This window comes from Pleurodeles waltl, chromosome 4_1, assembly GCF_031143425.1.
Source record: "Pleurodeles waltl isolate 20211129_DDA chromosome 4_1, aPleWal1.hap1.20221129, whole genome shotgun sequence".
Taxonomy (NCBI): Eukaryota; Metazoa; Chordata; class Amphibia; order Caudata; family Salamandridae; genus Pleurodeles; species Pleurodeles waltl.
The window spans coordinates 841,158,245-841,171,357 of NC_090442.1; the positions used below are offsets into that span (position 1 = coordinate 841,158,245).

Consider the following 13,113-nt stretch of genomic DNA (forward strand, 5'->3'; position numbering starts at 1 on the left):
AAGAAACATTTACAAGGCCCAGGGGACGCCACTGCCACCAGGCCATGGCTCAACCCATAAAATCGGTGACCGACCGTCGGCACCGAAAAAGGCCCAAACGGTGCCGAGATCGTCCGACTCCGGTCGAGACACCGGCACGCAGCCTTCTCGGGACCGAGAAAGTGCTGGAGACAAGCCTCGACACCGAGATGCCGGTGTGGACACGGCTCGACGCCGAGACAGCGGCACCGAAACAGATCGACGCCGAGAGGTTTCGGCCCCGAAAAGGAAAAAAGTCACCTCGGAGCCGAAAAAACACGCAGACAAAGTTTCGATGCCGAAACAAACTGCAAGCGACCCAGCTTCAGGCTCTTATACAGAAGAGCACTCGCTAACCTCCCAAATGCAGAAGCATAGGTTTGAGGAAGAGCTACAAGCAACTGATGCGGACCATACGCAAAAGCGTATCTTCATTCAGCAGGGGACAGGAAAAATAAGCACCCTTCCCCCCATTAGGAGAAAGAGAAGGTTGGAGTTCCAGACGGAACAAGCACCACAACCAAAAGTGGTGAAAAGAGTTACACCACCACCCTCTCCTCCGCCCGTGATTAACGTTTCACCAGCACAAACGCCATCACACTCCCCAGCTCACACCACCATGAGCCAGGGTGACCAAGACCAGGACGCATGGGACCTATACGACGCCCCAGTGTCAGATAACAGCCCAGAGGCATACCCTACAAAACCATCTCCACCAGAAGACAGCACCGCGTACTCTCAGGTGGTGGCTAGAGCAGCACAATTTCACAACGTAAGCCTCCACTCAGAACAGGTCGAGGATGATTTCTTGTTCAACACACTCTCCTCCACCCACAGCTCCTACCAAAGCCTGCCTATGCTCCCTGGTATGCTCCGGCACGCAAAAGACATATTTAAGGACCCGGTCAAAAGTAGGGCAATCACACCAAGGGTGGAAAAAAAGTATAAGCCGCCTCCTACGGACCCGGCTTTCATCACAACACAGCTGCCACCAGACTCTGTTGTTGTAGGAGCAGCTAGAAAAAGGGCCAACTCTCACACATCTGGAGATGCACCACCCCCAGATAAAGAAAGCCGCAAGTTTGATGCAGCTGGTAAGAGAGTCGCAGCACAAGCTGCAAACCAGTGGCGCATCGCGAACTCCCAGGCACTACTTGCGCGCTATGACAGAGCCCACTGGGACGAGATGCAACATCTCATTGAACATCTGCCCAAAGACTTCCAAAATAGGGCAAAACAAGTGGTTGAGGAGGGACAGGCCATCTCCAACAACCAGATCCGCTCCTCCATGGACGCTGCAGATACAGCTGCACGGACAATTAATACATCTATAACTATCAGAAGGCATGCATGGCTCCGAACGTCTGGATTTAAACCAGAGATTCAACAAGCAGTTCTCAATATGCCTTTTAATGAAAAAGAACTGTTCGGTCCAGAAGTGGACACAGCGATTGAGAAACTCAAAAAAGATACGGACACTGCCAAAGCCATGGGCGCACTCTACTCCCCGCAGAGCAGAGGGAATTACAGCTCATTCCGTAAAACGCCCTTTCGAGGGGGGTTTCGGGGTCAAAGCACACAAGCCAGCACCTCACAAGCCACACCGTCCAGTTACCAAGGACAGTATAGAGGAGGTTTTCGGGGACAATATAGAGGAGGGCAATTCCCTAGAAATAGAGGAAGATTCCAAAGCCCCAAAACCCCTACTACTAAACAGTGACTCACATGTCACTCACCCCCTCCACACAACACCAGTGGGGGGACGAATAGGTCATTATTACAGAGCATGGGAGAAAATCACTACAGACACTTGGGTTCTAGCAATTATCCAACATGGTTACTGCATAGAATTTCTACAGTTCCCTCCAAACATACCACCAAAAGCACAAAATTTAACAACACACCATTCCAATCTCCTAGAGATAGAAGTGCAGGCACTATTGCAAAAGAATGCAATCGAATTAGTGCCAAACACACAAATAAACACAGGAGTTTACTCACTGTACTTTCTGATACCAAAGAAGGACAAAACACTGAGACCAATCCTAGACCTCAGAGTAGTCAACACTTTCATCAAATCAGACCACTTCCACATGGTCACACTACAAGAAGTATTGCCATTGCTAAAGCTGCACGACTACATGGCAACTTTAGACCTCAAGGATGCTTATTTCCATATACCAATACACCCATCGCACAGGAAATACCTAAGGTTTGTATTCAAAGGAATACATTACCAATTCAAGGTACTGCCTTTCGGATTAACAACCGCACCAAGAGTCTTTACCAAATGTCTAGCGGTAGTCGCTGCACACATCAGAAGACAGCAAATACATGTGTTCCCATATCTAGACGACTGGCTAATCAAGGCCCATTCGTTAATAGAGTGCTCAAATCACACAAATCATATCATACAAACCCTCTTCAAACTAGGGTTCACCGTCAATTTCACAAAATCCAAAATTCTGCCACGCAAGGTACAACAATACCTGGGAGCCATAATAGACACATCAAAAGGAGTAGCCACTCCAAGTCCACAAAGAATTCAAAATTTCAACACCATCATACAACGCATGTATCCAACACAAAAGATACAAGCAAAGATGGTATTACAACTCCTAGGCATGATGTCATCATGCATAGCCATTGTCCCAAACGCAAGACTGCACATGAGGCCCTTACAACAATGCCTAGCATCACAGTGGTCTCAAGCACAGGGTCACCTTCTAGATCTGGTGTTAATAGACCGCCAAACTTACCTCTCGCTTCTGTGGTGGAACAACATAAATTTAAACAAGGGGCGGCCTTTCCAAGACCCAGTGCCACAATACGTAATAACAACAGATGCTTCCATGACAGGGTGGGGAGCACACCTCGATCAACACAGCATACAAGGACAATGGAACGTACATCAAACAAAACTGCATATCAATCACCTAGAACTTCTTGCAGTTTTTCAAGCACTAAAAGCTTTCCAACCAATAATAGTTCACAAATACATTCTCGTCAAAACAGACAACATGACAACAATGTATTATCTAAACAAGCAGGGAGGGACGCACTCCACGCAGTTAAGCCTGTTAGCACAAAAAATTTGGCATTGGGCAATTCACAACCAAATTCGCCTAATTGCACAGTTTATACCAGGGATACAAAATCAACTCGCAGACAATCTCTCTCGAGATCACCAACAGGTCCACGAATGGGAAATTCACCCCCAAATACTGAACACTTATTTCAAACTCTGGGGAACACCTCAGATAGACTTGTTTGCGACAAGGGAGAACGCAAAATGCCAAAACTTCGCATCCAGATACCCACACAAACAATCCCAAGGCAATGCCCTATGGATGAACTGGTCAGGGATATTTGCTTACGCTTTTCCTCCTCTCCCTCTCCTTCCTTACCTGGTAAACAAACTCAGTCAAAGCAAACTCAAACTCATATTGATAGCACCAACTTGGGCAAGGCAACCCTGGTACACAACGCTGCTAGACCTATCAGTGGTACCCTGCATCAAATTGCCCAACAGGCCAGATCTGTTGACACAGCACAACCAAAAGATCAGACACCCAGATCCAGCATCGCTGAATCTAGCAATCTGGCTCCTGAAATCCTAGAATTCGGGCACTTCCAACTTACCCAAGAATGTATGGAAGTCATAAAACAAGCAAGAAGGCCATCCACCAGGCACTGCTATGCAAGTAAATGGAAGAGGTTTGTTTGCTACTGCCATATTAATCAAATACAACCATTACACACAACTCCAGAACATGTAGTGGGTTACTTGCTTCACTTACAAAAATCTAACCTAGCTTTCTCTTCCATTAAGATTCACCTTGCAGCAATATCTGCATACCTGCAGACTACCTATTCAACTTCCCTATATAAAATACCAGTCATTAAAGCATTCATGGAGGGCCTTAGGAGAATTATACCACCAAGAACACTACCTGTTCCTTCATGGAACCTAAATGTTGTCCTAACTAGACTTATGGGTCCACCTTTTGAACCCATGCACTCCTGCGACATACAGTTCCTAACCTGGAAGGTGGCATTTCTCATCGCCATTACTTCCCTGAGAAGAGTAAGCGAGATTCAGGCGTTTACTATACAGGAACCTTTTATACAACTACACAAAAATAAAGTCGTCCTAAGGACCAATCCTAAATTTTTGCCAAAGGTTATTTCACCGTTCCATCTAAATCAAACAGTGGAACTTCCGGTGTTCTTTCCACAGCCAGATACCGTAGCTGAAAGGGCACTACATACATTAGATGTCAAAAGAGCATTAATGTATTACATTGACAGAACAAAGAACATCAGAAAGACTAAACAACTCTTTATTGCATTTCAAAAACCTCATGCAGGAAACCCAATTTCAAAACAAGGTATAGCCAGATGGATAGTTAAATGCATCCAAATCTGCTACCTTAAAGCTAAACGACAGCTGCCCATTACACCAAGGGCACACTCAACCAGAAAGAAAGGTGCTACCATGGCCTTTCTAGGAAACATCCCAATGCAAGAAATATGTAAGGCAGCCACATGGTCTACGCCTCACACATTCACCAAGCATTACTGTGTAGACGTGTTATCCGCACAACAAGCCACAGTAGGTCAAGCTGTATTAAGGACATTATTTCAGACTACTTCCACTCCTACAGGCTGATCCACCGCTTTTGGGGAAATAACTGCTTACTAGTCTATTGCAGAACATGCGTATCTACAGCGACAGATGCCATCGAACTGAAAATGTCACTTACCCAGTGTACATCTGTTCGTGGCATCAGTCGCAGTAGATTCGCATGTGCCCACCCGCCTCCCCGGGAGCCTGTAGCAGTTTGGAAGTTACCTTCAATTATTTATATATGTATCATCTCAACCTTAAATAAGTGCATACTTAGTCACTCCATTGCATGGGCACTATTACTACAATTCAACTCCTACCTCACCCTCTGCGGGGAAAAACAATCGAAGATGGAGTCGACGCCCATGCGCAATGGAGACAAAAGGAGGAGTCACTCGGTCCCGTGACTCGAAAGACTTCTTCGAAGAAAAACAACTTGTAACACTCCGGCCCAACACCAGATGGCGAGCTATTGCAGAACATGCGAATCTACTGCGACTGATGCCACGAACAGATGTACACTGGGTAAGTGACATTTTCAGTTTCAGTCAAGACGGGTGCGGATGTCTGGGGAAAATCATGAAAGCTGCCTCCACCTGTTCTCTTCAATCCGTAGTCCTCTAAAATAAGCTTTTCCCAATTGAAAGCTGTTGTGAATCTGATTTAGGAAAGAATCCGCCTTCATCAGTTTCTACAGCATAGGCATATCCAACCTTTTCTATGATAAGAGCTTCTTATATTCAATGCAAATTCTCCCTAGCTGCTGATATTAGTGCTGTAATAGTGACCATATCAGATAAGAATACATTAGTGGCTGCGATATGCACAGGTACCAGTAGCGATCACCTCAATGTATCTAGCAGGGATTCAGCAGTAATGTAAAAAGGCTTGTCAGTGTACAATACCTCTATGTGGGTAATACATAAAAGCCATAGCTGCAGTGCCCCTGGCACTGTAACACTAATAATGAATCTCCTTAGCGTACATGAGCTAGCACTCAGATATCAACCTCAAATATATTTCAGAAATTCAGACTGTTTTTTCCAAACATCAGTATGAGTTCCAAAAATACACCCATTTTTGCCTTGAATGTACTTAAATTCACTAAGTAAAAACGTATCATTTAATAGGTTGGGCTGCACACAAGAGAGCTATTTACCGGTAGCTAGTGAGCTACCAGTAGCTCATGAGTTACTAGCTGGACAAGACAGCTCTACACAGTGCATTTTAATCAGCCCATAACACTCTTAATCTGAATCTGCTTCAGTACTTCATCTTGTCCCCAACCATTAAATCCCATTCATCACTAGCCCTTTTGTCATAACTCCTACCCTGTACTACCTGTGGTAACCTTTCTATACCAGCTTCTAAGTCCTGTCGTAGCAAGCCATTCTGCTACATCCCCTCACACATATCACTAACATACCTTTGCACAAACCTTTCACATCACGGACCTTCTATTTACACCACATTCTGACTCTAATAATCCCACCATGACTCAGTCCTTGTCGTATTTTAGCCCATTTATCCGAGGATATAACTCTCCTGAATGCAAATTTATGTAGCACAACAGCAGCCTAGTAATGGTATCCTTACTCAGTGTAAGTAGGACAGAAGGTAAAGCAAACACAGTTATAGTAAATGGTTTGGTATAGCCAGGTTTTATCTTTGTTTTTCAAAACAAGGTTCAGAAGGAATAGCACAGTGAGAGAATGGTAACTCATTCCACAGCTTGGCGGCAAGGAAGGAAAATGAGTGGTCCTTCCTTTCAAGTCCTAAGAACCTTATGAATTTTAAGAAGCAGAAAGAGGATTTGAGCGATCTATTTGGGTGATAGTGACTGAAACTATCCATCAAATATTTAGGGCCTTTCCTATGGAAAGCTTTGCGTGTCAGCATCAGACATTTGAAATGGACACACTTCTGTACCGAAACTCAGTGAAACATCATCAAGTAGAGAGAGAATGATAGATGATGAATATTAAATTAGAGAGTCTCGCTGTGGCATGTGGAGCTGAAAGACTAGGTAGTAAGTCAGATCCCGCTATAGAGTATTTGCATAGTCTGGCCTAGCAATGATTAACAAATGAACAATAGTCTTATGCGTTTTAACTAGAACAACTTTCAGTATTTGTTTTTTTAAAGGAACATCAGGGAAAGAAGCCCCTGGTTTATCCCCCGTCATACCGCTACATGCTGTTCAGGCCTATCTTACCACCCTGCTGAGGCACCACAGTTGGCTGCGACCATTTCACTTATTAATTTGCCCTGCTTGTTACTGAGCGTGGTCCTTGATGATCAGATGCTAACAATTAAAATGTTGAGTTCCCTCTGCATTCCTACTTTGTACCCATGAGCATTCACTTATTTTTAGTTTGCTTTGTTTTCTCCAACAGTGCCAGTTTCATGGTACCTCATCATGCGTGACTCCTTCTCAGCCCCAACTGCACTGATAAGGTTCCTATGTCAGTGTTTTTTTGTATATCCGGCTTTCTATTCAAGTGTTGTTTGTGCGTACCCAGGGAATTTGTGTCAGCGAGGAGTCATTAGAAAGCCTGCAAGATTCTGAGAGTTGAGTATGTGAGGTAGTTGAACATGTGTGTGTCTGGGACTGGGCAACTCTTTGGCTGGTTGTATGACATTTAGGCTCTTTGTGAGCCCATTGAGCAATAGTTATGTTTAAGATAGAAGCGAGGCTACATTTTAAGTGACTTAATGAGCATAAACTGTGCCACATACTGCCCTTAAGGGAGAACCAGATGTCCAAGAGAACTTTAAAAAGTCATGTGGCACTTTGAGCCTTTGAAAGCCAAACTAGGACTTGTCAAAGTGGTTTATTATCTGTTGCCACCATTTAGAATATTGAGTAGTGCTGCTTTATTTTCACCTGACAGTATTAGCATACTGGGACCTGTAGTCATGTACTTATAAGGGTATAATACACAAATTCAGTAATTGCAGCATTAGTGCTGTAGTCTTTAAACCAGGATGGACTTGGAGAACTGATATGACCTGTGCTTTAAATCGTCAAGTACTGTCTGGTACTGAGTACTTACACCTATTTAATTTGAATGGGAGAGTATCTGCACTTCTTAGCACTGCTGCTATTTATTTAACAAGAGATTACCAGCACTTCTGAGGAACAGGCAGGTATTCTAAATAGTGAGTACTTGCACTTCTAATTTACTATTTAAAGCATTGTAGGACAGAAGACTTTAACTATGTGGATCAATGCAACCCAGCAATTAAAAAATAGGAGCACAGGGTAGAAGTGAGCCGCTGTTTGGTGGTCTGTCAGTCATGTGCCTTCTTAACTTGCTGTCAGCTAAAGTTGTCATGAGACCAGCAAAATGTAAACACAAACGTCAACATGTCTGCGCCTGGACCTTACCTAATGAAATGTATATTGTGATTTCATAATAATTGGCTGTCGTATTTAATATTTTGTACAAAGCCACTACATACTATAGAAGAACCAAATAAAGGTGCCTGAATTTGTTCTGCACTTGTTGAGAGCTCTATATTGTCCATTTTAGAGCCTTAATTTTACTTTGTTTGAGAGACTCTCTTTCTCCCTCTCTGTTTCTGTCTTTCTCTTTGTCTCTCTGTCATTGTTTCTCTCTCATACACACTCGCTCAGATTTCCATGTGACTCCTCTCCTTTCTCCCTTGCTGACCACCTTCGGTTTACTTGCTCCCTCTATCTCTGTCTGCCAGCTCTGTCTCTTCTCTGTCTGTTCATGCCATTTCTTTGTCTTGCTAATACTTCCTTCTCTCTGGGCTATCACTCTTCTGTCTGTTTCTACTCTGTTTTCCCCCTCTTTCTCTCTCTTGCTCAACTTTCCTTGCCCCTATCGCTGTCTCTTACATCTCACTCGCTATCATTTAAGGTGGACATTTGGTGAGGTTTTAATGTAACACCTCACTTCGCCTGAACCCTGCCCCTTCTGATGATTTGCACTTTACAGGTGAGTATGAGCAAGTTGGATATTCCACCGCTTCCCAACATAGAGCGAGAGAGAGACCAGAGCCGTGGTGTCTTGCTCTCAAGCAACTCCACCTAAGTCTCAGCTCTAATCATTCACCTTGGCCAGCGACTGTCAGACCATGATCAAGCAAGTCAAAGGAAGATCTTCATGCAGTTAATGGGTTTGTGATCAGGCAGTTCTTCGTTTTTCAGACAAGGAACTGCTATCATTTCACATACTTCCAAGATACAGCAGTGGTATTGTGGGCTTTGTTACTCCAGTTTTAGTAGATGAGTTCGTGTAGCTTAGGTCCTGAATTGCAAACTGTGAATAGTGTGAGCCGAAGTTCTACCTATCCTGGCTCTTGCACTAAATTTGTGATTCTGAGCAAATCTTTGTTTTTCCCTGTTCCTTATCACCCGAAATTCAGAGATCAAGACAGAAACAATTCAGCTCGCTGTATTATACATAAATCCAAGCAACGTGCTAACACATGCAAAGAGCATTTGAGAACGCCTGTTTTTGCACAATAAAGCCTGATCTGCTCACTTTGCCAATGCTTATTGATTTTTATTTTACTCTTCTGAAATGATAGCCTTGAAAAAGTAAAGTTAAAAAAAAAAAAAAAATACACAGAAAGCCTGCTGGAGCATCACAGTGCTGCACCCTCATGTGAAAACATGAAGAAAAGGAAGCATCCTGGTAGGACTTTTCTGACATATTAAGAGAATTATAAAATACAGGATCATAATATCTGGTTGGAAGAGTGACACTGGTCCTCTACTGATTAATTGAGCTTGGGTTCTCTCTTCCTCTGCAGCAGGATGATGACATCTTGACTCACAATTTCTCCTGTCCCCAGTACAGAAAGGAGGCCTTCTTCATGCTAGAGATAGACTACTAGAAAATGTAAACAAACGCATGTGTTCATAAAACATTGAAGGACCATCTCACTTTTCTATCAGCACCAAGGGCAGGCCATTTGTTTTCTCTTACCTAAGGATCACTGCCCAGCTGTATTCAGATACCGGCAAGTAAAACCCATAACCTCAAAGCAGCTACTAGTTCCATGGTAAGCAATCTACAAGCAACAGGGCAATCTCATAATGACACTGGTTTAAAAAAAAATATATATTTTCAGGACAGTATGATGAAATCCTTCTAGGATTGACCTACTTTTTAAAAATACTTCTTCATACGAAAGCAAAGATGTCATACTTTAAACAGCCAGTTTTTTTGGTGGCGCGTATGTGTCACTTGGGGACTCCCATGATCATGAACCCTTCAAATTCTTTTGTGCATGGCAGTGAAGTATCATGAACACTAATACTGTTTTGTAAGAGGATTTATTTCAGTCTTTTTGCAAGAAAATGTTTTCTTTTTTTAATTACCTATAACTTCATCTGGATTAGACACAAGAAGCGTTTTCTGCGAGAAACACTTTCTTTTCACAAAACACTAGCAGATAGTTTCCCGTCCTGAAAATAGATTTAGTCCATTGAATGACTGGAGTAAGTCTGTTTTGAAGATTGGGAAGGAAGGAACACCACTAAAATTAATATGCATACAGGGGAATGGCTTTCTTCTTGTGGGCCTTTTTTTCTTGGTGGAGAAAAAAAGTTAGCCAGTGTAAATGTGCCTATGTTGTACTTTTCTCCATTCTGTTACATTTCCAAATATGTGATTTTTTTTTTTTTAAGCATGGGAGTCACACTGGACAGCTGCAATTTTAACACTTTCCCAAGAATACTTCATAATTTATTTGTGAATTCCAAGAAAAATGAAATTTTGTTCAATAGTACATTTCGGTAATTTATTGTATATCAGGTTGAGTAACGCTCTCTTCACGTAACGCATAATACCCATGTTTTGAGTGCCAGACACAGACATAATACCTTCTTCTCTTGCTGAGACTTCCAGTAAATAAGGATCACTCTTTCCTATAGCCACTGTGTTGCTTAATACTTTTAAATGTCGTATGGAAGGCACAGGTGTGTCTCTGAAGGGTCAATAATTAGAGGAAAAAGGCCTATGGCATAAAACACATATCCAGGTTCACAAGATAATCCAATTAGTAAATAGTAATGTAATTTGGCATTTACAAACCCTGACCAAGAGTAGATTACCGGATCAAGATGAAACATGATTTCAGTAGATGTAGTTGATGGAAATCTCTTGAGTACCACAGTCCTAAGGGCAGGAAAAACAAGGAACAAGTAACCAGGAGGGAGAAATCTTCTGCTACAGTTAGCGTTTGCAATGATTTGTACTGATGAATCTAGGTGGGTAAGAATAGGAAGTGAGAGAAGAAGCAGCAGCAGGAAGTGTAATGCAGGCAGTTACATGTCTATAATGGATCAGTAAAAGGACTGTAGGAACACTGGATGGATTGGGTAAAACAAAATAGATCACTTTTTATTCCTGAAGAACAGAGAACTGAGAACGGAGCATTCTTGTACTGAGCACATTGACCAGAAGATGACTAAGATATGGTAGTAGGAGAAAGATGGGAGGGTGGGTGATATATTATTAGTCACAGAGACAGTTAGAGGTGATAGAGCATTTCAGTTCCCCAGTATGTCCAGAATGCAAAAAACCTATAAAGGTACAACTAGCATATGTGTACAAAATCAAATTGTTTAGAAAATACGAAAACAAATCAGAGTAAACCAACGTTGTGCATTAAATAAATGTACCATTAAACATTTTGTGTGTATTTGAATAACCTGCTATACCATTTCATGTTTTGCTAAGGCAATGGAATTGAGGTGAAAGAACTGATTAACACTGAATAAAATTATCGTTTTATTAATGCTTTAACCAAAATAAAAGCATCTCTGCAGTTCTGTATCCCAGTTTTCAAAATGTGGACTTGAAGTAGTTGTTTTCTTTCCAGTAAGTGGCCAGTACAGCAAAAGAAAATGTGAATCAAAGATCAGTTCTTGTAATGGCAAAGCCTGCACTTGCCACTGTAAGATTTAAAGGAATTACACATTTACCTAGCTCTAAGTGAGAGAAGCCACAGGTATGATTGTTCCTCTTGAATTAAATAAGATTGAACAACCCAACAAGCCTATTTTTTTCCTTTGAAATTAAAGATTGGCTAAGTCCCTCGATTTCATGTTCAGCTGAGCTTTAATATGCAGTATGAAAATAGAAATTATTGTCATATTTCACCAACATTCAGCAAGTTCCAGTTCCTTTAAGCCTCCTTTTAAATATTGTGCTGGGAAATTCATGTTGATGCGTTTGTTAGAAAGAATTGCGGATAAACAGCCTTCCTTTGAACCCATCTCTCTCTGCTCTTAATACAAGAGCAACATTTTACAAACTACATTCCAGGGCCTGCCTAATGGGATCAAACTCCCAGTTAAATGCTGATTACTGTTTCACCACAAAGGTGCAGACTATGATAAGTGGGAAGGCCGGCCTCCAAGCATAAGTTAAAGATGAAAGCAACTTGGCCAACTTACTGGACTTACTTGTGTGAAAGATTCACTTTTTCATTTGATCCCTCTTTGAGTGTATGCAACTGTATCTGTATGTAAATGTTCTATTTATTATGCTGCAGCATTTTGTATTTAAGCTCCCTTTAGAAAGATGGGGCTACATGTAATAGAAAATAGTTACACTGATGTTTTTTGATCGATTTTCATATTGCTGTTAAAAGCTGCATCTGTCTTATTTCACATAGTCTTTTTTGTGATATGGTAATCTTGGTGTGGGGGCTGATGGGAGGGGGGTGATAGATTTATTTTTGGGATGTAATTAAAGTGTTTTTACTATGAATCATATGTTTTGAGAAACACTGTCTTTGCTGTACATGATTGCAGTTAATTAGAATTTATGTGAAATTGTCTTCATTTTATTTTGTTTTCCATCTTTAATGCTTCCAGGCTAGCAACATGGTAAGTCCAAATTTATACTCTGCAAAGCTTCATTAGTGAAAGTTATTTGAAAGATAAACATTAAAATATTATATACACTCTTAAAATAATGGAACCTGTGTTGATATTAATTTTATTTATTTATATTTAGATTCTTCTCATTTTTCTTCAAAAAATGGACTTGCTCCTAACCAAAACTCCTTCAGATGACATTAAAAATGATGTGTTACCAATGGTGTACAGAGCTTTGGAAGCACCTTCAATCCAGATTCAGGTATCATTGGGAATACTTTTTTCTTTATTTGGTTTTACTTATACTAAACATTCACCACTTTTTATAGTCACCTATTCTAATTGTGAAAACAATAGATTGTAAGCATACATAATCAGTTTCTAAACATTAGCCAACAGTTGGCTTTTAATGTTTACAGCTTTTACTTACAGCACCTTTGTGAAATGTTCTTAAAGCACTTGTAACTGACTCAAAAATGACATCTCATAAATTGTGGGGGATGGCACGTATTGACAAAGCTAGTAGGTTGGCTGTTATATGGTAACATATGTGATCATAGGCACACAAAGTGCTAATGCCTGCAAACAAGATACCCGT

At 41.5% G+C, this 13,113-nt stretch overlaps 1 protein-coding gene across 2 annotated transcripts in view; it reads left to right on the forward strand.

Moving 5' to 3' along the window:
• Positions 1-13,113, forward strand: part of SCYL2 (SCY1 like pseudokinase 2) — a 349,357-nt gene that overhangs the window by 171,252 nt on the left and 164,992 nt on the right. For both annotated transcript variants that reach the window (XM_069229600.1, XM_069229599.1), the window contains one exon: positions 12,655-12,777. In XM_069229600.1, coding sequence (XP_069085701.1) covers positions 12,655-12,777 — 123 coding nt within the window. The remainder of the gene's footprint in view (positions 1-12,654; positions 12,778-13,113) is intronic.